Here is a 25,949-nt window from a genome sequence, read left to right on the forward strand (position 1 = left end):
TCCAGAGGATCCTTTTTTTTAAGCTTTGGAGTTCTTTAAAATATATAAAAATTCTTATGCTACCTAAGATTAGAGGGCACAGAAAAAAATGACCTCTTTTGTGAACCTCAAGAATGGAATGGAAAATATTCACATCTCAATAGCTCTTGGAATTGACCTTCCTCCTATGGAATTTGATGATAGTCAAAATTGGAACATTTCTCATAATGAGGCTAGGTTGTAGGAAGTACCCGAAATAAATATAATTTATCTTTTTAAGTTGCATCGTAGAACATTATAGCTGAAACAGACCTTGTTCAGCAACTTTATATGTGACACACAAGAACACTAAGATACAGGGAAGCCAAGTGAATTCCCAAGGTCACAGAACTATAAGAGCAGAGTCTAGAATAGAACTCAAGGCTCTTAAACTCTGGGGCAGGCTTTTTTCTCTGCCCCACATCTCTAGGAGCTAAAGACAACACGGAGCAAAAGAGAGACAGCCTTGGCCCTCACAACACTGCCTACACCACATAATCAATCCCACCTCAACAGAGAGACTAAAAATACACACACCAGCTTTTCCCACCAACTTTTCTATGAAACACTGGTTCCATGGTGTATCAATAGATGTCATATGAAAGGGCCAGCTTTATGCTCTAAACTCATAGTGGTCCTGATACGGATAATCTCTTTGGATCAATCAGATAGTTCTTTTTGTCTGATATAATGTGGCTAGTTGTTCTAAAGTCATAATTTAATTACAGTTTCTCAGCTTTAGTTGAATGGTGTAAACACTGACTAAGGAGAAGCATGTACCCTTCTTTATGAAAATTATGCTTTGCTGAACCTTAATCACTGACCTCTAGCCATCATCTTGCATTTCCTAGTCAAGGAAGACAATTACCCTCATAAATCTGAATGTTTAAGCCTAGAATGGTAAGCTACATTAAACTGGTTTCACTAGGCTCTATCCATCTCTTCTGGGGGGTAAAAAAAATGTTTTCTTGATTTCAAATGCAGTGTTAGGAGAGGAGTAATACTATTAGAGAAAAAAAAAGTAAGTCCATTTGAGAGTCTTTCAAAAGCAATAACTTTTAAAAACAACGCAGAGTGGTTCAAACATACTAGAGTAGACTTTATCTGTTTAAGATTCACAGCAGCATCCTTCTTGTGACAAATGACGTCCTCGTGTTAACAATTAAAATTTATCATCAGGGAGTACCTTCAATGCTAGAGTAATGGTGCCCAAGTGCATGATATGATGTTCTAAAGGCAGCCCAAATATAGGATCCAAGGGCTTATTTTATAAAATAAATTAGACAGCCATTTAAGCTGTCATATAAAATGTTTTGAAAAAAAGAAAGAAACACACTCTGGTTTTAAGGACAGTATAATCTTAAAATTGGCATGCATAATTATGGAAAATATTCCATTTGTTTTCACCTTGACAGTAGAATTGGTTCAATGTTATTACTTAGCCAGGGAGAGAACTTTTCGAACATACTTCACTCACCAGAACTTCATCAGCCTATCAAGAGCTTTTCATAGGAGAAGAGAATGTCTGATTTGAACCATTTTATGTTGCTTAATCCATGGATCACCTTAGCTTGGGATCTTGAAAATTCTTTCCTCAAGCATGATGATAAGGGCCTGTTCAAAGTTACTTTGACTTCATTATAATTAAAGTAATTACTCTAATTCTCTTTGTTAGAATGTTTCTTCCTCATTTTGATTTAAGTCTTGCTGAAGGAACTGTTGCAGATGGCAGCAGGCTCTCCAGATACGAAATGTCTGTATCAGGGCACACGTCGATGTGCCAGGAGTTGTGCTTCTGATGAAACTTTGCCAGCAGATTAGCCCACCTCGGACAGAAGTGGAGAGAAGGCATCTGCAGTCTGTGGCACTGGAGGCTCTGCCTTGGAGCCTGTGGAGTGCACTGCACAAAGTGGGAAGAAGCCCTAAGACTGAGATAAAACTCAATTAAAACTGCTCCTTGTTATAAAATGTATTTCCTGCTCCCCAAAATATCATCTTTCTACCATAATGCATTGATTACATCTAGTTTATTTATTCAAGATGTTAGATATCTGTAACAACATTTTTTCTTATTGCTAGACATAATTTTATAGTTATTTCAAGGAAGAGAAAACATTTTCAAGGAGCTAGATAATTAAACACAATCCAAAAAAGAGTGATAATTTTTTTTTGGTGCCAGGCACTTTCCCATGCATTATCTCATTTAAGTCCTCCTAACTATGCAAAGAAGGTTTTCTTATACTCACTTTTGCAGCTAAAGAGATCAAGTCTAAGGGAGATCAGGAGCGTGTGCAAGGACACACCAGTACTAAATGGTGTGGCCTAAATGTGAATCTAGCCAGTATTCTTTCTGCTACACCACTTAATGCTTATTTTTCTATAATGGTGGCCCTTAAAAGAAATGCACAACTGTTCTACTATAGTAGATGAGGAGAAAGGACTGTCCCAGATTGCTCAGGATGAAGAGGTTTCCTCAGGTGAGGGAATTTGGTGCTAAAACCAAGAGAGTCCCAGGAAAACAGGACAGTTAGTCACATTTAAAACTCAAAAGTGCTCAATGGGATGGGTCCATTTTCATAAATTATATTAATAGTCTTTAAACACTCCAGAATAGTAGAATTCACCATTTATTTCTTAGTCTACTGGTAAGTAGCAGTTTTCCCAGGAAGCTGACTCCAGGAAGTTCTCCTGGCTTTCAGGGTCTCTTCTCTTTCCGATCCTTACCAGGAGTGGGAATTTGCCATAGGAAAAGTGACACCTTTAGAGTACAGCTGACCCTTGAATGGCATGCTTTTGAAATGCACAGGCCCACTTAGACATAGAGTTTTTTCTTTGATAAATACGGTACAGTACTGTAAGTGTATTTTCTCCTCTTGAGTTTCTTGACACTTTCTTTTCTCTAGCTTACTTTATTGTAAGAATACAGGCACCTGGATAGGGGCGCCTGGATGTCTCAGTCGATTAAGCATCTGCCTTAGGCTCAGATCATGATCCCAGGATCCTGAGATCAAGTCCCACATTGGGCTCTCTTGCAGTGGGAAGTCTGCTTTTCCTTTTCCTTCTTCCTGCTGCCCCCTCTGCTTGTACTCTCTCCCTCCCTCTCTCTGTCAAATAAATAAATAAAATCTTTAATTAAAAAAAAGCAGTAGATTATATATATATATATATATATATATATATATATATATATATAACATACAAAATATGTGTTAAGTGTTTGTATTATTGGTAATATTTCTGGTAAATGTTAGGCTATTAGTAGTTAAATCTTTGGGGAGTCAAAATTTCAATGCAGATTTTTGACTACATAGGGATCAGCACCCCTAAGCCCTGCATTGTTCAAGGGGCACCTGTAAATACAGAATCTGCCAAGGTGACCAAAAAGGAATGAATGAAGAACCCTTTCCCCAAGCCTAGCGCAGATTCTTTTATGTGAAGGCATTTCCTAGAGAATGCTCAGTGCTCCTAGATGAACACTGAGAATCTGGTTTCTACAGTTTTAGATTATTCCAGCTAATCTGGGACTCCAAGGCCACTCTATGATGTGTGCCCCCTTCCTAGAATTATGCTGGAGAGAGCACCCTTCCCATCTGGGATCTCTTGTGCCCCAGAACTACATGCCTGCCACACTCCCAGGTGCTGACCTGTACAAGAGCTGGAGACTGCGAAGGTACAAGCCCACAGGGGCTGCTAACTTCCACACTCATTCCCTGGCTTCATACTTCCTAGGGCCTAATTATAGGAAATAGCAGGGTAGAGCACTTATTAAGAATTGGACAAACCCAAACCAACCAAAATTGATTTTAAAACAAATAGACATTTTTATGAAAACAAAATGTTAATATAATGGTGAATTACATATATTTTCACTCTTACATTACTTAATGTAGAGAAGTTGAAAATTTCAGCCCATAATCCCTTTCACTCTCATTTTCTAAGCAAGTACATATTTTGCCCATAGTCAAAATAAAGAGTCTCGACTAATTCTGTTATAGCTTCCCTCCCTGTGTAGCAGAGGGTGGAAATTCAGACTGACTCTGTTTGTTCTACACCATGTTCACCAAGCTGTTGGAAAGCATCCTGCGGCAAATATAACACGTACATGTATTAGCATATATTCCTAGACATATATATAGACAGAAGACATGGGGCTTTGTAGAGAGAGTGCAATCTAGAAGCGACTGGTCCCTTTTTTCAGTTAAGGAAGATTTCTGGTTGGGCAGACGTCGGCAACCTTTTTATACCAGAATATATCTGGAGTGCAGATAAACAGACTTTACTAAATTTCAGTTGGCAAATGACTGGACTTCTGTAAAAACATCGGAATAGAATAGACAAAGGAAGTTCAATTTGCTGGTGCCAGATTCTCATTAAGAACATTTTAATGAAGCTGCGTTTGTGTTTTTGGTTCCTAGGGGAAAATAAGCTGGTAGGGGACCTTCTGGTCTTAGGAGGAGCCACATTATACGGTATCTCTAACGTCTGGGAAGAATACATCATCCGAACCCTGAGTCGAGTGGAATTTCTGGGAATGATTGGACTCTTCGGGGCTTTCTTCAGCGGAATTCAATTGTGAGTAAAAAAATAAGAAGAAATTCAGACAATAGAGACTCTTAGGGCTTATTTTAATTGTTCTCATTAGGGTAAGGTTGGTCGCTTTACTTTATAAAAAACAAGGCTGGAAATGTTTCACTAACTTCCTACATGAAATCTGAAAACTCGGTATCTTTCTTGCTAAGCATCTTCAAAACTAAAGAAGTTTATGATCAATTATTAGAAAACCGCTTAGTGGACTTTGTACACAATTTACAAAAACAACAACAACAACAACAACAACAACAGTAGAAGTACATTGATCCTCCTAAACCAGCCGTGGTTTTACTTAGAGAAGTAGAATACCTAAGTGTAAATGCCATGATTTAATACACTTCCAAAAAGGGACATCTGTTCACTAGTGACAACAACTACTAAGAAGCTTACAGTATAAGTTTGTCCTTTCATAAATTTATTCTTCTATTGCCCATGGATTTGCCTGAAGGAACCATATTTTCAATTCATCTCTTAGAAGTTTGGTGTTCCTATTTTCCTTGAACAGTTGAAGATAAAACACAGACACTCACCAAGCATCAGAAAGTCCAAAACACCAATTTTGTAATGGTCCTGCATTGGAGCGTAGAAGTCATCACTGACTAGTGCCTCAGAATTGTTGTAAGAATAAGTGTCAAACAAACCATACTTTTCCATCGATAAAGACCATATGTTTTAAACATTTCATGTAAGGGATGAAGAATGATAGTACAGCCTCCAGTCTAATTTCACCAAATCCTTTTCTACAAAGCAAATAATTCTAATTTCACCAAATCCCTGTCTATAAGGCAAGTACTTTGTAATTGTTTTAGTTCAGTATCTGATTATTTATGGAAGATATTTTGGCATCACCTTAAATAGTTTTTACCAATAGGCTGTTTCCAAGAATCCTCCAAATTTTGGTATCTGGAGATAGAAGTAAAACTCCATGGCAAACAAGGCACAGAGATGGGGAGAGTCTCTGAGAAGGATTTATTTTTGATTCATTTTGAAAGTGGGATGGCATTTCAAAGCTCCTAAATTTGGTGCTTCAACTTTGTGAGAGGAAAAGAAATTGCCTAGTTCAACTATTCATAACCAGCATTCTGTAGATAGATGGCTCATTTTATGGATTATTATTCTTGAATCCAAAGAGTAGAATCAGATCCGGCACTCATTTGCCTCAGTTACAGTCCATTCAAGCTAACTGAGCCCTTTAGGACCACTGCTGCCAAAATAATGGAAGTGGCACATGGTTGTCTTTGGCAACAGAGTACATTGAGGGTGGAGCGGTGCCAGCTTCACCTCCTGGTCCTCTTCCAGAGCAGTGGTTCTCAAAATGAGCTTCTCTGACCAGCAGCACTGATACCACATGAGAACTTAGCAGAGATACACATCTCGGGGCCCCAGCCACATCTACTGAATGCGGATCTCTAGGGATGGGGCTCAAGAAATTGTTTCAATGTGCTCTCCAGATGGAGTATCTTTGAATTAGAACCACTGCCCTTGAGAATCCTCAATCAGAAAACTGACTCCAAACACAAAGCAAAACAAATTTCTGCGAGCACAGATATTTTCCTCACCTTACCATTGACTTTTTGGACTTCATCTAAGCAAGAAGAAATCAAGGTGGCAGGTGGACTGTTTGGTGAAAAGGCCAGTGGAAGGATTGGGCACCACCGTATGCCCACTGATCACACCTTCAGGGGGATTCTCAGACTGAAAATTAGACTTCCCTATCCTTGGCCCAAAGTTATTTTTGAAATTCAGTTGGTTGTTTCATGACTTCTATAAATCTGGTAAATGAAAAAAGAAAAGAGAAAAGAAGTAGGACGCATTATAATCTTGCTCATGAGGTCCACTTTCTTTGAATTTGCAGAGCGATCATGGAGCACAAGGAGCTGCTAAAGGTGCCCTGGGATTGGCAGATCGGTAAGGGGTTTGCTTTTCTAAAAATGCTGTGTTTCGTAAACCTGAAGGATGTGTTTGAAGGGCGACGTGCGCGGGAGTGGGCCACGAACCATGAAAGCGTCCAGAATGCAGGGGACAAAGGAAAATGAAATCCCTGGTCATTTTAGGAATTCTTGTACCCAGTGAGAGACTAAACTGTGTGATTCATAATGTTTCCTAATTGAGCTTCTGCCCATTATCATCATCAGGATGCCATTAGTGTAGACACAGAAGTATGTTATTAGGTTAAAAGACCAACAAGAAGGAAAAAATGCCCAGAGGCAGTGGTAGGGCATAAATGACAGCTATTTTCTCTAGCCAAGAAACACAGAACTGATGGGATCATTAAAAAGTGGCACTTTAGTGGGGGGAGGGGGGAGGAATGAACAAAAAGGCATACAAGAAAACAATGTAATGGGCATTTTGAGCCGATAAAAACCTTTTCAGAAGGGAGCATAAGAAATGGTTAAATGATCTCCAAGTGGACTTGGTGAAAAATACCAGACACGCTTCGAGCTAGTTAACAGTCATCCAGGGTATCTCACATTCCACCTGTTTCGAAAATCACTTTTCTCTAAAAGAAATATTTATTTTATTTTTTAAATTTATTTTATTTTCTATTTTTTAAATAGAGCTTATATATATAAGCTTATATATATATTACATATATATATATTCACCTTTTACAGAATTAAATTCAAAACAATTCAACAGAAAGCTTTAATAGGTCTCTCCTAAAGTCATATTTACTTGTTCTCAAGGGTTTTCAAAATTTTTGAAAAGGCAAAAATACTACTTTCAAAAATGGACTGTTTTTTAAATCATAGCTGTGATTAACCTAAGAAATACCATTCATTGGTAAAAGCATTAGAATCATTGTAGGCTGCCTCTGCCTTTTCTTTATCCATTTGTTTTTATTGAAGTTCGATTTGCCAACATAAAAATAAAATTAAAACAAGGATTTAAGGTCTGAGATATTGCTGTAGTGATCTCACAGCAAGCCCCAGAAGGAAATGGCATTTAAAACCCTCTGCCTCGCTGTCCCTTCAGTGTCCAGACCAAGTTGCACGGGGGGCCAGCGGTGAGCGCAGGGCTCGGCTCCTAAGGGTGCTTGGAAAATGTGTGCACCCGGACTGCAAATGCGAGGTGAAGCCAGATGGCCCACACCAAAGCTGGCTGCCCCAGCCACCTCCTGCTTCTGTGAGTTTTGATGAGATTGACAGCTTTGGTCAAATTTTGCCTCCACCAGCAAGAACAACAATGACATAGCTTCGCTGCACCACTTTACCTACCCCCCAGGCCCAGAAGCATCCAAGGCCAGCTCACCACTGCTGACACAGTTCCCTCTGGTGGCCCCCCAGAGCTACAGGATTATGCAGGACTCCCCCTGGGGGTAATCGCAAGTGACTTCAAGGGCTGACCAGCTCTTGTGTCTGTCACAGAATCCTGCCATTTATTTCCTATTGAGTCTTGCTATCAAATGTTACAATTAGATGAAAAAATCACCAGAAGGGGGAGGGGGGTGCAGGGAGGAGTGGGAGGTGGGGGAGGAGGAGGAAAGGAAACCAGCTTCAGGTTACAGATGTGTTTGCCTTTGTGACTCAGAGCCAGGAAACCAAATGTGACCCGTGCTTGGTAACACTTCACACGCAGTGGTGTAAATTCGTTTTATGCTAATAGTCACAGCAATGATAAAAAAAATATTAATAATAATGTGTCCTGTAATTATGTGGATGTCACAAGCATGTCCACCGAGGTTCTTTTATAATCCAGTGTTAGTTAAATGTGGCGTCAGTAGGTGGTTTTACTCTTAACTCGCCTGTTGCCATTAAAATGTCAATCCCCTGTAGTCCAAAGTGATGAAAGGCGGCATAAAAGGACTACATTATAGAGCCATCATTTTCATTCCTGGTTGGAAAAGAGGCTAAAATGGGCAAAAAAAGGGAACCAGATATTCATCCTTTTCTTTCCAAAGCATCAGTAGGGTTGGGTTTGAGGTTTTTTTTTTGTTTTGTTTTTTTTAACACAAGGGCTACCTCTGTCCCCATTACCTCAATCTCTGTGTACATAACATTGAGTGAATAAATGTTTACTAAATGAGTGAATGAGTGAATGACAAGCAAGGGAGATGGGGCCTGTTTTGCCCTCTGTCATCTTTCAAAGTAGAGATAACAGGGAAGGGATGGGGCAATGGCAGGAGGTCTAGGCTTGACATTGCTCTTTCTGGAGAACCAAGAGATGGCCTACTAGCTCCGGGGACTCGAGAGGCAAGGAGCTATCAGGCTGGGGGGTCAGCCTCCTCTCAAAGCATCCTTGCACTCCTTAGGAAATCACCCAAGAGTGTCGAGTTCTGATTGCAGGGTCTGCTGGAAAGCTCACAGCATCTTAGTTAGGAGACCAAAATCCAAGACTGTCTTCATCTCTCACCATCTGTCAAAGCATTTCTCTCTCCCTCCCCTGTCCCCACATCAGCAACCCCCCTCATACGGTCTCTTGGACAGCTCATATGGTTGACATTTTATCAAAGTAAGAAGATATTTTTTTCCTATGGAGCAAGGGCATAATAAATATATTTTATATTTTCTGCACTTGGAAGGCATTTTCTTTTTTAAACAGACTCCGTTATTTCCTAGAACATTTGCAAGATCCAGAGAGTAATTCAAAGCAAGAAGACCACTGGTATTGCTGGGTGTTTTCTTTCTTTATTTTACCCTACCCAACGGAGAGCATGGGTCTGGTTATATAATCATTAAATTTGGGGAAAATGTACAACCTAAAGGTGCTCAAATGTCCTGGGGAGCAGGTGTGTTCAAATAACTCTCAGAAATCTAATAAATGGCTTCAACCTTCCCTTTATCCCATTTGCCATATTGTGTTAAAGGACATGTGAACAAATACAAACTGATATGAGAACCAAAACTGATGTGAGAACCAAACTGATGTGAGAACCAAACATCAAAGGAAAGAAAAAGTGTGCTGTGTGTCAGGGAGCACAGGTTCATGGTATGCAGGGGGTTTCTCCTCTGCTCTTGTGGGTGATGATCGTTTTGGTTTTGGTTTGGGTTTCCTCTTGGAGGCCAAAACAAGAGATCTGGCTTTTCCCTGAAGATGGAGTAATGGGACGATGGAGCAGGGAGGAACTTAAAGATAACTAAGAATGCACCCTTTTTACTGAGGCTGAATCAGAGGCCTGGGAGGTGAGGCCACGGGAGGAAGCACATGGTGGCCTGCAAGGGTGGGGGCAGTGGGTATGGACGTGCCCTCTCAGAGTGAGTCCCCCTTGGCAGACTTAGCCTGATGCATATGTGCTAAGAAACCTTCTTTAAGAATTAAAAATGTTGGGCAGCCCTGGTGGCTCAACGGTTTAGTGCCGCCTTCAGCCCAGGGTGTGATCCTGGAGACCCAGGATCAAGTCCCATGTCAGGCTCCCTGCACAAAGCCTGCTTCTCCCTCTGCCTGTGTCTCTGCCTCTATCTCTCTCTCTCTATGTCTCTCATGAATAAATAAATAAAATATTTTTTTAAAAAATTAAAAATGTTTTAAAAATCTGGTATATTCAAAGGAAAGTGAAAGACAAAACACTGGAGCCCAAAGGAATGAGATAAAACCTATTCAGCACACACAGACACATACTACACATACACGTGTGTATCGTGTCTATCATACCTGAAGGTACATCATATATCATGTGTTTATCATATATGTACTATATATAAGATGACACGCTCATTAGAATCATGTCGGATGCTCCATCAAAGCCCCATTTCTCTTCATAATAATTAAACAATATAGATATAGAATAATTAAACAGTAATTCTGAGCACACCTGAGATGTGCTCAGAATTTAAAGTCCAACAGCGTGTGTCCTGAGGGCAAGTTACCCTCTGTGCGCTGGTGTTTCCTGTTTATTCACAGATCTATCTGTTTCTTACGCTTCCTCTGCTCTGCATTGCACAGGCTGACTCATGCAACTACACGTCCCAGGCTGTCCTTTAAGTGGCTTCCTGCTAGATTTGGCCAACGGGAGACAGGAGGGGGTTGGAGGGTGGGAAGAAGAAAGAAACCAGGGTGTGTCCCCTGTTTCTCTCTGTTTTGGAGTCAGGTCTCTAGAAATGGCTGAGTGCCCTCTGTGATTGTACCTTTCTGGGCTTTCCTGCCTTCTGACTCCTGGTAACAAGGTCTCCTCCCTGGATCTCTGTGGCTCCGGGAGTGTGAGGACATCACTGCTGTTGCTAATCTCCAAGGCGCCTCATCATCCCATTTTCCCCTGTCACCCACTCAAGCACCTTTTAAATTAAATTTACCCAAATTAAATTAAATTTGCCCCAAATTAAATTTCCTGTATTAAACCTGTGGTGTGGTTGGGGTTTCTTAACTGATATACTCATTAGCCTCTTTCCTTCTCTGTATAAAGGGGGGTAATAATAGTAGTGGTGTTCTGCTGTTGTAGATATTAATTAATGTATGTAAAGTACATGGCATGTGACAAGCACACAATCAGTCTTAACCAATAGTATTCTTTCCAATTTCTTTTTTTTTTTTTTTAAGATTTTATTTATTTATTCATGAGAGACACAGAGAGAGAGAGAAGCAGAGACACAGGCCGAGGAAGAAGCAGGCTCCCCACAAGGAGCCTGATGCAGGACTTAATCCCGGATCCTGGGATCACGCCCTGGGCCAAAGGCAGACGCTCAACCACTGAGCCACCCAGGAGTCCCTCTAATTTCTTTAACTTAAGTCTCTTTAGGGCATGAGGACACAAGCTACCAAATGCTTCTGTCTTTTGTGAGGGAGAAAACATTGCAAATAAGAAATGCCTATACACATGCCTTGTCTATCAATGAGATTGTGGCAGCCATGGTATAGTTGTCAGTCAAAAAAAATTATTCAGTTAATTTGTTTGATCACACTGATTGATTGTTTGAAAACCCTGCACGGACAGCACAATGGGTCTTCAGATGTGTTGTGAACAGCCATTGACAAGCTAATGTCCACCTACAGACGGCACATCAGCAAATTGCAGCCATTCTCATTCCCACTTCAATGGAATCATAAGTTCATCTGGCGGACCATGCGTTGCTCACCAAACAGGATGTTCACACACAAAAACATTGGTTGACCTAAAAAAGTGATGAACTCTGATGGTGTAGATCTTCCATTCCCGCCTCTCTAATTTCTGCAGTTTTTAGAGATAGGTTTAGAGTGTTTAAGCTTGAAGCACACCTGATGTAACCTGACGAGTAGAGCAAAACTCCACTGTGTGTCTGTTTCCCTACTCTCCGTGGCTCACCAAGGGTACAGTTACCTCTTCTCGGAGCCTGCTAATTATATATCCAGCTCCCTCCTGGACAGATCTGGGGCATGAGCATCTAAAACTAACATGTTCAAAATGGAGCTTTTTTATTTCCCCTGAAAATCTGTCCTCTCTTCAATTCTCTCCATCTCGGTAAAGGGGCCATAATTCTAAATTAACCAGAAAGTCATGGGTTCTCACAAGAACCCATGGTATCCTTGAGGACCCCTTTCTCCAGTCTGCTACCAGGGCTTGCTGCATCTCCACAGACCCAGCCACTGTCCTTCATCTCCCCTGCCATCCTGAGCAAAGCCGCCAGCATCTCTTGCCTGGACTAGGCCACTGCACCTCTCCTGGACTGCCATGCTTTCTCCTGCCACCCCACCTCCACACACACAGCAGCCAGAGCCATCTTTTAAAGATGTGCATCAGGTGTGAGCCACCTGCTACCGGCTCCTCAATGGCTTCCTGTTACCACCAGAATAAGATGTCCATTTCCTTCCTAGACTACAAGGCCCCACAAAATCCATCTTCTGCCTAATTTTCCACCATCATCCCTTCCCACTGCCCCATTCTGTTCATTCTGCACAGATGTCTTGGCCCCTGGCAGCTCCTGGAACACCTCAGGCCCTGTCATCAGGGTTTTTCACTTGCAGATCTCCCTGCCTAAAATGTCCTTGCCCTGGCTCCTCCCTGGCCATCTCCTCTTAGTCCTCTTACACAAGGAAGCCTTAGCTAGTCACCCTTCCTGAAGCAAGCCCTCTACCATTCCCGAAAGGGAACCCTTTTTTCCTTTCTTTGCACTAAAGCAACTCTAAGTTTTTCCTCTATTCTGTTTTCCATTGCTTTGCTAGCCGAGGGTAGAGTAGTACCGAGTGACTACGTGGTTGAATAATTGAGTGAATATTAAACAACAGATCCCACATGTAAGACAGGCAAGATGATGGAAGGGTTTGAATCTGGAGCTTCCTGGCTCAATCATATTTAATCTAAATCAGTGATGCTATCAAAAAAAGTAAATAAAAAAGGCTCTGGTGCCTTGACTATGTTGTGACCTAGTTTGATTATTTTTAGTGGAATTTTAGTAGATTAGCATAAGGAGATAGCTTGTTCCTTAGTCTTTTAATCCCAGATTTTTTGATGGAATACTGAATTAATTTTATGTCTCTTCCTGTATTGATCCTAAATTATTTAGTATTGTACTTTTAGTAACTTGGTTAAAAGGAAAACGAATTATCAGTAGTATAAAACCCAATTACGAGAAAATTGACTGCTTTGAGGGAATTAAAACTTCTGATGGAGAGTCAAAAGCCATCTGATATCACTGTGACGGAATATCCATAAGAGGACTTGTATTTTACCGAATAAGGAAAGTAGTTCTGGTTTCCTCTTAGGGCATCTCCACCACACTAGAGGGGGCTGTTGTACTGAATTTGCTTACTTAATGTTCAAAATAATCTTTTTCTATAGATTTGACGAGGCTGTCCTTAAATTGAGAATCAGAAATGTATAGAATGATGATTTATGCCCTCATATACTTCTCATATGGGGCAACCAAATTTCCCTTCAGAGGGTCACTAGTCTTCATAGGCAAAGGGACTAGGTGTCCAGTACCTACCAAATCCTCCCAAATTCGCAAGAGTCAGACAAAGCAATCATCCCACAGCCTACACTGGACACTTTTAATCAAGGATTCCTTTGGAAAAGTTGGATACTTTTATTATATTAAAACGCCCAAAGATCCACTGAATTACATTACTTATGTTTGTTCTATGCTTTATTGTGTCGAGGTAGAGAATGAACATTATTTTTGTACATTTGTAGTCTATCACCACCTAGTAAAAAGGTGAACCAAGTTCTACATTTAGCCATAAACTCCTGCTGGGACCCAGCAAAATTGTGTATTTATGGAATTAGTATTAGCAATCGTAAATCTAGCTATAATGAGAGAGAATTTTAGAGGATGGGAGGCTGACCATATAACATTTGAAGGACTTGTTAAAAATCTTCTGTTTTACAAAACTTAGTTCTCTGATGGTCTATGAAGCATTTACCTAACAACTTCTAAGAGAACAGAGCCTACATGTGAGAACCCACAGTATGCTAGGGAAGGCGATGGGGACGTAGGACTCTGTTTGCTGGGGTATAGGACTAAACAGGATGCACAAATCTGGAAAAAACTCACAGGTCATCTTGCACTCAGAAAATGAAGTGGTCCACCCAAGGTCACACAGCTAGGATTCCATTTCTGACTGAGTCCACCCACATCTCTGTGCTGTGTAAGCGCTTCCATTTTGAGGACTACATCGTTATTCGTCACTGTGAGCAATACATGGAACCAAGTATTTTGTTCCTGCTTTGCAAACAAACAAAAAAAAATTCAAGAAAAAAATCTTTTAAAGACATAGGGGGAAAAAAAAGGAAAGACCTAGATAGTAAAAGTATTCCTTTGGAATAGAATTAAGAAGCCTTGACCCCATATTCTGACTCTAGCCACTAAGAGGCACTCCTTCCCAGAAGAAGCAAAGTATCAGCTCTGTGGTGTGAAGCAGAAAGTTCGTTTTCCACATGAAGATTTTTACTTTTTATTTTATGGCTTAACTGTATATGACCCAATAATAAAATCAGTTAGCAAAACGAGGAAAAACTCCCTGTGAGAGTGGTAAACGCTGTGCAGTGGCCCCCTTCTTCCACACACTGTGGGTACCCAGAGCCCCGGGCAAGGCCGTCATGTCACCTCTCTTTCCTGTCCCCCCAGGACTGCTCTACGTTGGCTTTAGTGCCTGCATGTTCGGTCTCTACAGCTTCATGCCAGTCGTCATAAAGAAAACCAGCGCCACTTCGGTCAACCTCTCCTTGCTCACAGCAGATTTGTACAGCCTGTTCTGCGGATTGTTTCTCTTCCACTACAAGGTAAGTGGAGTCAGTGCTCCTTTGTGAAGATGACACCTGGTGAGAAATAACACATAGAGGTGGGAATGCCCTGCTATGGAGTGCAACTCGGTGTGCCCACCCCGGGGATCTGGGTATTCACACCTCTGCTAGGACAGAGGCAACATTTTGTCACAAGAGACTAATGACTACAGGCACTTGATAGTGAAAGATAAACTACCATGGAGAGAAGGGCTTTAGGATAGTAGGAGGCACTTTTTCTGATACTGTGCACCCCAGAAGCTACTCTTTTTTCCAGCTTAAAGCTAAGAAGATTTGCACAGTTCCCAAACTCTCACCACAAAATGGATTCTACCAAAGAGAAAAGATCCAGTTCCTGCAATTTCTGTTTTGCAGACATTTTCATAGCAAGCAGGAATGGAAAATGCTAATAGACTCGGAATAATGTTTCTTTATTGAAAGCTTAGGGCTTGGAGTAAATGAATGCAGAGATCTTGTGAAACATTTGCAGTTCAGCTATCAGCCCCAAGAAAAGAAGGAAGTATGCCCACCCACGGCACACAGGACTCATCGGTTATGGCACCCTGAAGTCAGATGCTATCCTGTAAACAATGTACTCACCTCCGACATTGAACAATCCATGAGGATTGAGATAGGAGAAGAGACCCATTTCCCATCCCTTCACTAGTCCTACAAGATAAGGGTCAGGGGAGACTATGAGCAGGGTGAGAAAGGATGAGTATGAAGTATCCAAACCAGAAAAGACCAAAATAGGAGCAGGAAAAGAAGAGACAGAAGGAAGCGATATTACTCTGACCATTTTTAGCCAAGGGCTTCACCGGTGATATTACAGGTAACACCACTGGCCCATGGGTGGGGCCCACTGATGTGGCCTCTTGGTGGGCAGGCTTCAACCAGGTCAAACTGGTTTTGGAAATTCCCTGAGAAATGCTGAGCTAGAAAGAGTATGTGCTTGAGAGGACCAGAGGCAAAGCAGCTGAAGTGAATAATCAGAAATACTACTGGAGGGGTGCCTGGGTGGCTCAGTGGTTGAGGGTCTGCCTTTGGCTCAGGGCATGATCCCAGGGTCCAGGGATCGAGTCCCACATCGGGCTCCCTGCAAGGAGCCTGCTTCTCCCTCTGCCTGTGTCTCTGCCTCTCTGTGTGTGTGTCTCGTGAATGAATAAATTTAAAAATCTTAAAAAGAAAAAAAGAAATATAACTGGATAAGCCAAAGTCATAGCCAAGAAACAGACTGAGTAGGGCAGACGGGGTGGAAGAGAGGTCACAAACAAGGTTAGCACAGAGGCCCAGAAGCGCACCTGGAAGAGGAGAGGTGGAGAGACTGGCTGTGGCAATGACAGAGATAAAGTGCTGAGTCCCTGTTTTACGAGGAGCCCTGTGCCCAGTGCGGTGGCCAAAATGACAGCTGAAAGGACTGGACAGCCTTTCTACACTGTCTGTAATTTGTTTTGTCTAGATGGTACAATCTCGGTGTCCTGAGCACACCCTGGCCCTCACTAGGGCAAAAAGTAAAGTCACAGTCTGGTCCCCCTTGTCCCCCATTGCATGGTTGGGAAGACTGGCTCCCCTGAGAGCCCCCTGCAACACACCCAATTCTTTTCCAGAGCTCTGGGGACCACCTGGCCCTGGTCTTGGGTCGGAGCCAGTGGCTGTCATTTTTCTTCTCGACTCTACAGCTAGGCATCCGCATCTAGCACCTTCCCAAGTGGGACTTGGATTCCCAGCAGTTATTCCTGTGGTGGTTTTTATAAGCTCCTGAACTAGACAGATCACTTTAATCTTCCTTCAGGAAAGACCCCTAGAACCTCTTGCTCTGACTCAGGACTGGAGCAAGTTTTCCGGGCAGCCCAGATCCAGTCTGGCCCGGCCCTCCGTGTCCCCACCGCAGTATCCCTGCAAGTCTACCTTCACTGGGGGATTTGCAAACAGTGCAGATCCATGGGTCACCTCAGAGCCACAGAACCTGTATGGGGGGATGTGTCTGGGGGAGTCTACACTCTTGATAGGCTCCCTGGTGAAGCTCATGTTCTTTGACTTTGAGAACAAACAGCTGAGAGGGCTACCTGAAGGGTGCCCATCCCTGTATGAATGTCACTCCTTCCGCCTGCACTGACTTTTGGCTAGACTCTGGGGCTCTCCCCGTGACCGAGCATCAGAAATTAAGAAGCTGATGCCTCAGGTCAGAGGGTACTAACCCCCCAGCATCTGTGTGTTAGGATAAGGAAGTTTGCAGAAGAGGAAACCATGTAGTAACCCTTCATCAAGCCATCAGACGACAGGCTATCGTATCTGAAAATTGAATTCTTGCATTCATCAGTTTGGAGGTGTAATGGGTGTTTTTACCTCTTAAAACAATGTTTCCCTATATACACAGATTTTGTTACTATCTAACAGGTAAATTTCTTTAATGCAACAATTGATTCAACACAATAAGTATTTTCTCTAGTTAAAATTGATTCCTTAATTTTTTTAATTAAATTTCCAAGGTAAGAATAGGTGCATATGTAGTTTTAAGAAATAATACAGAGAGATCCCATTTACCCTCTACTTAGCTTCCCCCATTGGTAACATCTTGCGAAACTATAGCATAGTCAGGATATCAACACTGAGGCCAACAGTATTCGAAGCAATTTCACCCCCACCAGGGAGGCTCCTGTTGTCTTTCACAGCCATGCCTACCTACGCTCACCCACCTCCATAATGCTGCCAAACCTTGCTTCTATTCCCCATTTTTCTAAATTTGTCACTTCAAGAATGGTATATAAATGGAACTATAAATGGAACTGATGTGTAACCTTTTGGGTTGGACTTTTTTTCACTCAGCATAATTCTCTAGAGATTCATCTAGATTGTTTCATATATCATTAGCCCATTCCTTTTCATTGCTGAGCACTAGTCCATGATATGGATGTCCCACGATTTATTTAACCATTCCTTCCATGAAGGACATCCGGGTTTTCTCTATTTGGGACTATTATAAATAAAGCTGCTCTGAACATCCATGTACAGGTTCGTGTATGAACAGTTGTCATTGCCCTGAAATAAACACCCAAGAGTCCAATGGCCAGACGTACAGTTGTTTAGTACACACTTTAGTACAGAGGATTGACCAATCACCCCTGAGCTCTCATTGAGTTTTTCTACAGTCTGCACTTATAGTTTATTCCTTCACTTAATCATGATGTCTTTACTCTAAATAATCTTCTGGTCTGATTATAAATATCTGCAAGTTGAAAGGGGAGGGCTATTTGCTCACAGATGTTGCTTACCCAGGCAGAACTCAATGATTAAATGAACCTCTCCGGCCCAACATTGATTATTTGCTTTTTCTCGCTTTCCACCCTTGGAAAAAAATCCATTCCCTTCCCACCCATCAGTCCACTGTCTGCACCTTCTCTGCAAAAGATGCATTGTGTTGACTGGACAATAAAGCCCCGTGTCCCAGGGAGGCAAATGACTAGATTCTGCATTAGTCAGCCTGCATGGGATAGCGCTCTTACAAACTCTATTTTACAAGGCTTTTGAGAGATTGTTACATATTTCTGTTCTTATTACCTGATGATAGTACTAAATCCAGAACACTAAATCTATAGCAATCGATGGAAAGTATAGGAAGTGAGTTTTATTGGGCCTCAGAGATCCCCCAAAGCCTGAAACTCAGGAAGGGATTTACATGAGAGCTTTACAATTTGATGATGTGTTGGCTTTTCAAGGTTAGAGCTCAATCAGTTATAAACTCTATCCCCTTATATTAAATGCACAAACAGGACACTTTTGAAACAGAAAGGATTAGATTCCTATGGCTACTCTCATAAATTACCACCTAGTGACTTACACCACCACAGATTTATTATCGTGCAGCAATGGAGGTCAGAAGTCTCACTGGGCTAAAACTGCTAACAGAGCTATGTGGCTTCTGGAGGCTTTAGGGAAAGAATCTGTTTCCTCGCCCCTTCTAGCTTCTAGAGGCTGTCTGCAGTCCCTGGCTTGTGGCCCCTTCCTCTATCTGGAAAGCCAGCGGTATCACATCTTCAAATCTGACCCTGTGTGATCATATTGGGTACACCCAGATAATCCAGGATAATCTCCCCTGATTTAATCGCATCTGCAGTGTCCCTTTTACCACAGAAAGTAACATATTCACAGGTGCCGGGGATTAGGATGCAAACACCTTTGAGGGCCATTATTCCACCTACCACAAGAGGAGTGTTCATAATTACACCAAGATAAGTGAGGGTACATTGGCTCCAAGCCTGGCCAGCTGAGACATGAGGCTGAGCTCTCTAGAAGCTGCAAGTGGCCAATAAAGACACATTCTCCATCTAGACAGGCACTGTGCTCTGTTGAATTTCCCAACTGATTTTTAAAGTCGTTGTGGTTACCTGCTCGTATGTGATTTTAACAAAGAGAACAACACTCAGTCATGCGTGGAGAAAAAGGTTTGGGGCAGGAGGGCTACTGGATGCCTCCTGGGTGAAGTATGAACTCAGCCTCCTGGTGTGGGAAGCAGAGCACGGCCTGCCAAGTCGAGGGAGATTTAAAGTGCGCCTTCTTTTTACTCTTTAAGTACTTTGGACCAGTTATTTATTCTTTTCCAGTTTCAAGGCGATGAGACGTGGCTTATGGAGTGTTTGGAGGGAGTAGATAATTTATAAATAGTGACCAGTAGTGATGCATTTCTCTGATTAAATGCATGCCTCTGGATTGGTCATCCCTAACTCATTCCATTTTTTTTTCAAGACTTTGTAACGAGGTGTACCTTTTAACAATTTTTTCGTTGAGTTTTACTCTTACTCCTTGTTTGAAAAGGCAAAACTGGATCTCATGCATACAAATGTACCAGTCATTGTCAGCTGAGTTCCTTGATTCTCTCATTGCTTATAATAGACTTTTTACGTGGTAGCCATAAATACCAAACATTTGGGGGCTGTTAAGATAAAATACCAATAAATTCTTTTACAGTATGCCATCCTATGCTGAACATTCTTCAGGAAAATAGCAGGCGATGTTGAGTATGCAGAATATTCCCTTTTGCTTGACATTTAAAACAGAAAATGGCTTACTCCGCACATTTTGCTATTACTTTTTCAAGCCTTAATATGCCACAGAATAGCTACAATAAAGTTGGGAGTAGTTTCATAAGAAGCGATTATGTTTGTAGCTGTATCAAAACAAACATGAAATTGATAGAGAAGACATGAACATTATAAATTCTCTCCAAGTTCCCTTTAAATGCTCCCCTTACGCCACTGGCTTATATGGTTCCCCACACCGACAGCCTGAAACCGCAGCTGATCCTGTTGGAAAAGTAACATTTTAGGAAAGGAAGGCCTCCCACAACTTACAGTCTTCCATCGGGAAAATTTTTTTTGTCATCCAAATATTCACTACTAAAAAAGAGGGGGAGAGAAATGTCAAAATCATGCATCCAACTAGGCTACTTCAGCTACTCCGGGTGCTGTGATTCAAGGGGAATATTTTGGAATTTCATCTGCATGTGTTCATTAGAAAGTGTGCTGCATGGTGTTGCCTCATCTTTGTACCCCATACATTTTTTCTTTTTGTAATTACTGTGAGTTGCTTTTGACAAATAATCATAAACTTTTCTTGCATTGTCAACTACCTATTGCAGCAATCCAGATTACACCCTACGAGGACAGGTGTAGAGTCCCATGATCCTCCCTGACCCCTTCGGTCAGCCACTAAAAATTTGATCCCACGCGTGCCAGTTGGACTTACTGGTTTTGTTGTTCTCGTTGTTGTTGTTGTTATAAGAGATTTGGCAAGAAAAGTTTAATCACCCAGGATGTGGAGATAATTTAATAATATAGGATTACACACAAAATTTAAAAGGACTTCATTCAGCAAATATTTATTTATTCTATGCCGGCTCTGTGCCAGGTACTGTTTTGGTGCTTAACTTTTCATTTATAAATAAAGATGACAAGAACACCAAAAATCACCAAGTGGATTAATGCAAAGGCTCAGAGTCCAAACTACTGAAACTTGAATAGCCCAGCAATCTCAAGCATCCTTAACATCTGAGCACCAATGCCAGAGAGTTTGCAGAGATTGCGTTAACAGTGGAATCTTTCATTAGCTGTGGATCAGAATCTGGAGCCAAGCAACCGTGTTGATCCTCTGCAGTGCTGAGCAATTTGAGTAATGGAACTTCACTTGAAAAGCTAGGCCAGGCAGCCTCAGCCTGTGGCAGCCGATGAGCATAAAAGCGGTAGTGCACATCTTACTTACAAAAGTACCCTCATGAGCAGCTTGTTATATTTCTTTTTTGTGAGAATGGCATCTTCAAAGGCTATGATTTTTAAGTTAATAGTACTAAAATGTAATTATAAATGGGAGACTTTAAAATTAACACTTAGCCTTTATGACTCTTTTCATATTTTTTAAACTGTCTCTGGTTAGTAGAGAATTGGGGAAATTGGCATCATTGAGGCCCCCAAAGCATTTCACATGAAATACCGAGGTAATAGAGCAATGAACGTTTGAACCTGGTTTCCCCCAGCCTGGAAACTCAGTACAGTGCCTTTTAAGGTCTCCATCTTGCTAAATTAGTAAGGGTAAGTGTTGCTACCTTCTGTGGGTGGAAGAAAGTGCTTTCCGTGCAACCATTCAGAAACCTGGACTCCTTCCATCTTGTGGCTCTGCCATCCTCTAGGGATTAACAAACTGTGATCTGTGACCTAGCCCCTTGTTTTTGTGAATATAGTTTTATTGGCGTACACCCATGCCCATTTCTTTTATGTTAACTGTGGCTGCTTTTGCTCTACAACAACAGCACTGAATAGTCATGACAGAGGCCATGTAATGCACAAGCCACAATGCACAAAACATTTAGTCTCTGGCCCTGTAAGAAAAAGTTTGCCAGCCCCTAGGCTAGGTTTTTGAAGTCCTTTGCAGAGCTGTCTGTTTAGACAGCCTGGAGACCTTTATGGCTGTGTCTAGAGTAGTATACATAACCTCCTCATCATTGTTTTAGCCAGAACTCAGTCTCTTGGCCCCACCTAATTGCAAGGGAATCTGGGAAATGTAGTTAAGTTATTTGTCCAGGAAGAAAAAAAAATAGGTTTAGTGGACACATAGCCAATCTCTGCTACATCAGCAATTTCCATTTACTAGGAATATTGGAAGGATTAAAGAAATTGGAGATACATTGTGAGGCAAGTCCAGAATTATGGGCAGAAGTCAAAACTTCTTTTACGTAAATCTATTCATAAACTCCACATCACAAACAAATACTGTGAACTCACGTCATCAGGACAAGCTAGCTGTAGGGAAAAATGGAACGAGCTAGAGGAGTTGCAGAAGCCTCAAGTGGAAAGGCTTGTGGTTGCACTGGAGTGGAGCCAGGAAAAACCAGCTATTGTCTCCCAAGAGAATGCATGGGATGTGTTTGTCACCAGATGCAGAGTCCAGCCTCTTCTTACATACTCAGATACCTAATTTTGTCACCAGACCCATGTGTGTCCATCTCCTGTGGACTAGAATATTAATGACACAAGCTCACAGAAATCAGAGCATCAGCTTGCTGAGATGAAGAACAAAGGTTGGCTCAAACATAAAGGCTGAAGCAGAGCCACCACCCTTCACATCTTCAGGGGCTACTGTGGATAGACTTGTTTTCAACTCTATATTTAAAGTGTTGAGAGTTTTTATGTACTGCCTTCTATGAAAGGTAATACTGTCCCTCCCTCATTTCCTGACTTCTTTATACTGTTTTTATATTAGCAATGATTTTAGAGTCAATTTTTATCAGTATAAGCCCTAGGGATTTTAAGCCCATTCCCCTGAAATGCAGGCTCTTCTTTTCTGAATTCTTTATTTTACTTTATCTCTTAGTTGGCTGGATTTCATCACTACTGATAGTGTCAGAAAGCAATGGTATGGTTGCACAGGCTGTCCACAGTGCAATTTGTTCATCTCTAGGGAATATTTTCCCACAGATGGTAGTCAAGTGCCTTGAAGAAAGGGAGACTTCATAGTCACTGAAAAAATGCCATCGGGCTGGTGGTGGGTCTGTTAGGAACTGTTCATAGGGCCAGTATCTCCCAAGTCTTTGCTTCCTTGAAAACATGTATTTATTCATATTCAAAAGATAATTTTCCTAGGTTACATTTTGTTTTTTCGGAACTTTATAGTTATTGGGATTTGTTTTGTTTTGTTTTTTGAAAACCTAAGCACTGCTCCCAAGTCCTTCTCAGTCGTTTGAGTTACTGGATTCTGTCATTCAGTCGTTTGAGAGTTTCCCCAGAAAGAGCCTACAAGGGGCTCTTTTTGTTTGAGAATATCTCTTATGTCTTTACACTTGTAGGTCAGGTTGGCCTATGACCTATTGCACTCCCAGGGGTGCAATTCCTTGGTCGCTTGAAATACCCCCTCCCCCTACTGCAGTTCTCCAAAGAGCCCCAGATAACGGTAGATTCCAATCCTCTCCCACTCTTGCCTCTTTGAGAATATGAGGTAGTGGGAAAGGGTTTTTGTTCCTGAGAATGTTTCCTTGGCTTTTTCCTAAGTTTGCCTAATCACCACTTAGCCTATTCTCTCCAAATTCGAGAGAGATCTGAAAGTATATTCACCAAAATGTGAACATGAGTCCAGCGGCAGACGGAATGGCAGAGTGGTTGTGTGCCTGAGCCCAAGCTCCAGGGTCAGACCACCCAGGTGCTAATTTCAATTCCCTCTCTACCAGTAGGTCCCTAACTTTTCTGTGCTATGGGCCCCTGTATTGGTCTGGTAAAGCCTAGAGATCCCTTTCACAATGTTTTTAAATGTCTAAAATAAAATAAGTAGCATTACAAAGCAGGCTGGTTATATTAAAATAGAGTCATCAAAATATTATTAAATGTGATGATATAGTGATATACAAATCACAGGATCCAGCACACCTAATAACTACTGTCATTTCAAAGCAGTGATGAGTACAGATCTGGAAAGATCTGCAGCAGTTGTAATGTGATATGTGATATGAAAATATATGTGATTTACGTTGGCTCAAAGTCTAAAGTGCTGCTAATACTAATGTAGCTCATTGCTTACATTTATAACGAAGAAATGCTGTCGGTTAGAGATCAGTGAAAATAAAAATCCAGGGTTTATGCCTAGGTTTACAGCACCCCTGAATTCTATGCAGGAACCCCTGATGCTACCAGTTATACAGCCTTGTGCAAAAGTTACTTAACTTCTCTCTTCTATAATTTCACCATCAGCAAATGAGAATCGCAAGAGTAGATACTGTGTAACTGGTGGCCTCAGGGCTCCCTGTATAGAAAAGTAAATCACTTACTGCTGTATCTGGCACAGTGAACATTCAATAAATAATGCCATTATTAAGGATGGTAGAATTTTGAGTGCTTATATTTTATGTTCTGCACATTTTTAAGTATCGCATAAATTACATATTGGTGAAATAATATGCATACAGTAGTCTTACAATCATAAAACAATGAAGTTATTTTTACTTTGAAACTGCATAAAGCTAGCAATACCCTTCTAATAAAAAGGGATCTAAATATAAATCTCTGCCATTCAAAAATGGGCCCAAATTGCAACCAGAGACTTCGAAGGTTCTAAATGGTTTATTATTAGTTTTAATGGACATACAGGAGCACAAAGGGATAGCACTTCTTTGGGTCTGTTTTCCTCATTATTTTCACATAACTAAAACTCTTTACTCATTCTATCACTAAGCCCTAACTTAGTCATATGTCTAGTCTCTTTCCCGTTTAAATCTATTTGGGGATGTGGTTTTATTTTAAAAATAAATGCATTGTAAACCATTCTGTGGAGTATCAAATTTAGCAAGGTAACTCAGTTGAATTTGAATGTAAATTTGGTTAGCGGTTTCACATCCAGGGCCTTCTGGATGCTGCGTGGAACCAGGCATTAATGTGCAGGAGCGTAGCTGCTTCCCACTGCTCTGTGGGGATCTGTCTCAGCAGTTATTGATTGTACTGGTATTTCCTTTGTGTACTAACCAGTCCTGCCTTTAGATAATAGGACTGACCTTATGTAAGAAGTAAGTAGTAAGCTCTGGATGACAGAGGGCAGGGCATGTCTCCTTCCCTGCTGGATCCTTGGGATCTAGTACAGTGCCTGACACAGTAAGTGTTCAGCAACGATTTATTCAATGAAAGGCTTATTTCTACAAGAAACATTAAAGGTTAGACTTCACTTTTCAAGACTGAACATTAGGAATTTTCACATAAGAAGCAAAAAAGCTGTTGATTGATATGGATGCTTTACCTCTCAAGTTGATGCAACCAGCTGAAAAACTTTTTACAAAAACTAAAAATAAAAATAGATTCCACACTAGTAGGCCACTATTTTGATTCATCCTTTGGTTGAATTGATGGATTGCTTAGAGAACATCTTAAGGGGACATGGAGATTAGAAAAACCAGTTCAATGTCATAGTAGCTATTACAGTATCATGGGGGAGTGGGGGAGTGTAAGAGTGGAGCTCACATCAGGGGTTGAACACTTGCTGAAAAACTTATTCTATTCATAGGAAAAATCATATCTAACATTCGGCTTTATTATTCATAAGCCATTCCACAGTAAAATTGTGAATTGAGTCATCATCACATACTATATTTCCATGTCTATATTTATATTGTTGATGTGTCTACATGCACAGAGCTCAGCAAACTGGTCTGTAAGGGATCAGATTATACGTATTTCAGGCCTTACAAACCAAGCAGTCTCTGTCACAGCCATTCAGTGCTTCCATGGACATGGCTATCTTCCAATAAAACTTTACAAAACCAAGCAGCTGCCACATTTGTTGGTTTACTAACCCCCAAGGTAAACTATGCCTGTCCTTGCAAACTTTTCACTAATCTTCAGCACCCGGAAACAACCATTTCCTCTGCAAAGTGTGTCATTAATAAAGCTGTAAACCAAATGTTATGAAACTCTTTGCCCTTCAAGTGGACAGACTTGCTTTTATGGCTAATTGTAGTCATTTCTATCTCATTATTATAGAATAAGTGGTGTATGTGCTTTCTTGGTGGCATCGAAGGCTGTATCTGTTAGTTTTGTTATAAGGCTATCCACGGTATGCATGCAGTCTTCAGCTTATTGGTTTATTGTTTTCATTTTACAGAGAGGAATGAGTGGGGTCCCAATGCAAGACAGTAGCCCTGAGAGAGGATGTGAAAAGGAAGGGATATTAAAGCCATCTCTTACAG

The 25,949-nt window shown here is 41.3% G+C and overlaps 1 protein-coding gene across 6 annotated transcripts in view; it reads left to right on the forward strand.

Moving 5' to 3' along the window:
- The window catches only part of SLC35F1 (solute carrier family 35 member F1), a 389,817-nt gene that overhangs the window by 347,639 nt on the left and 16,229 nt on the right, over positions 1–25,949 (forward strand). For all 6 annotated transcript variants that reach the window (XM_077900929.1, XM_077900939.1, XM_077900949.1 and 3 more), the window contains 3 exons: positions 4,434–4,590; positions 6,464–6,516; positions 14,586–14,740. In XM_077900929.1, the coding sequence (XP_077757055.1) occupies positions 4,434–4,590; positions 6,464–6,516; positions 14,586–14,740 (365 nt within the window). The remainder of the gene's footprint in view (positions 1–4,433; positions 4,591–6,463; positions 6,517–14,585; positions 14,741–25,949) is intronic.

This window comes from Canis aureus, chromosome 1 (assembly GCF_053574225.1).
Source record: "Canis aureus isolate CA01 chromosome 1, VMU_Caureus_v.1.0, whole genome shotgun sequence".
Classification (NCBI taxonomy): Eukaryota; Metazoa; Chordata; class Mammalia; order Carnivora; family Canidae; genus Canis; species Canis aureus.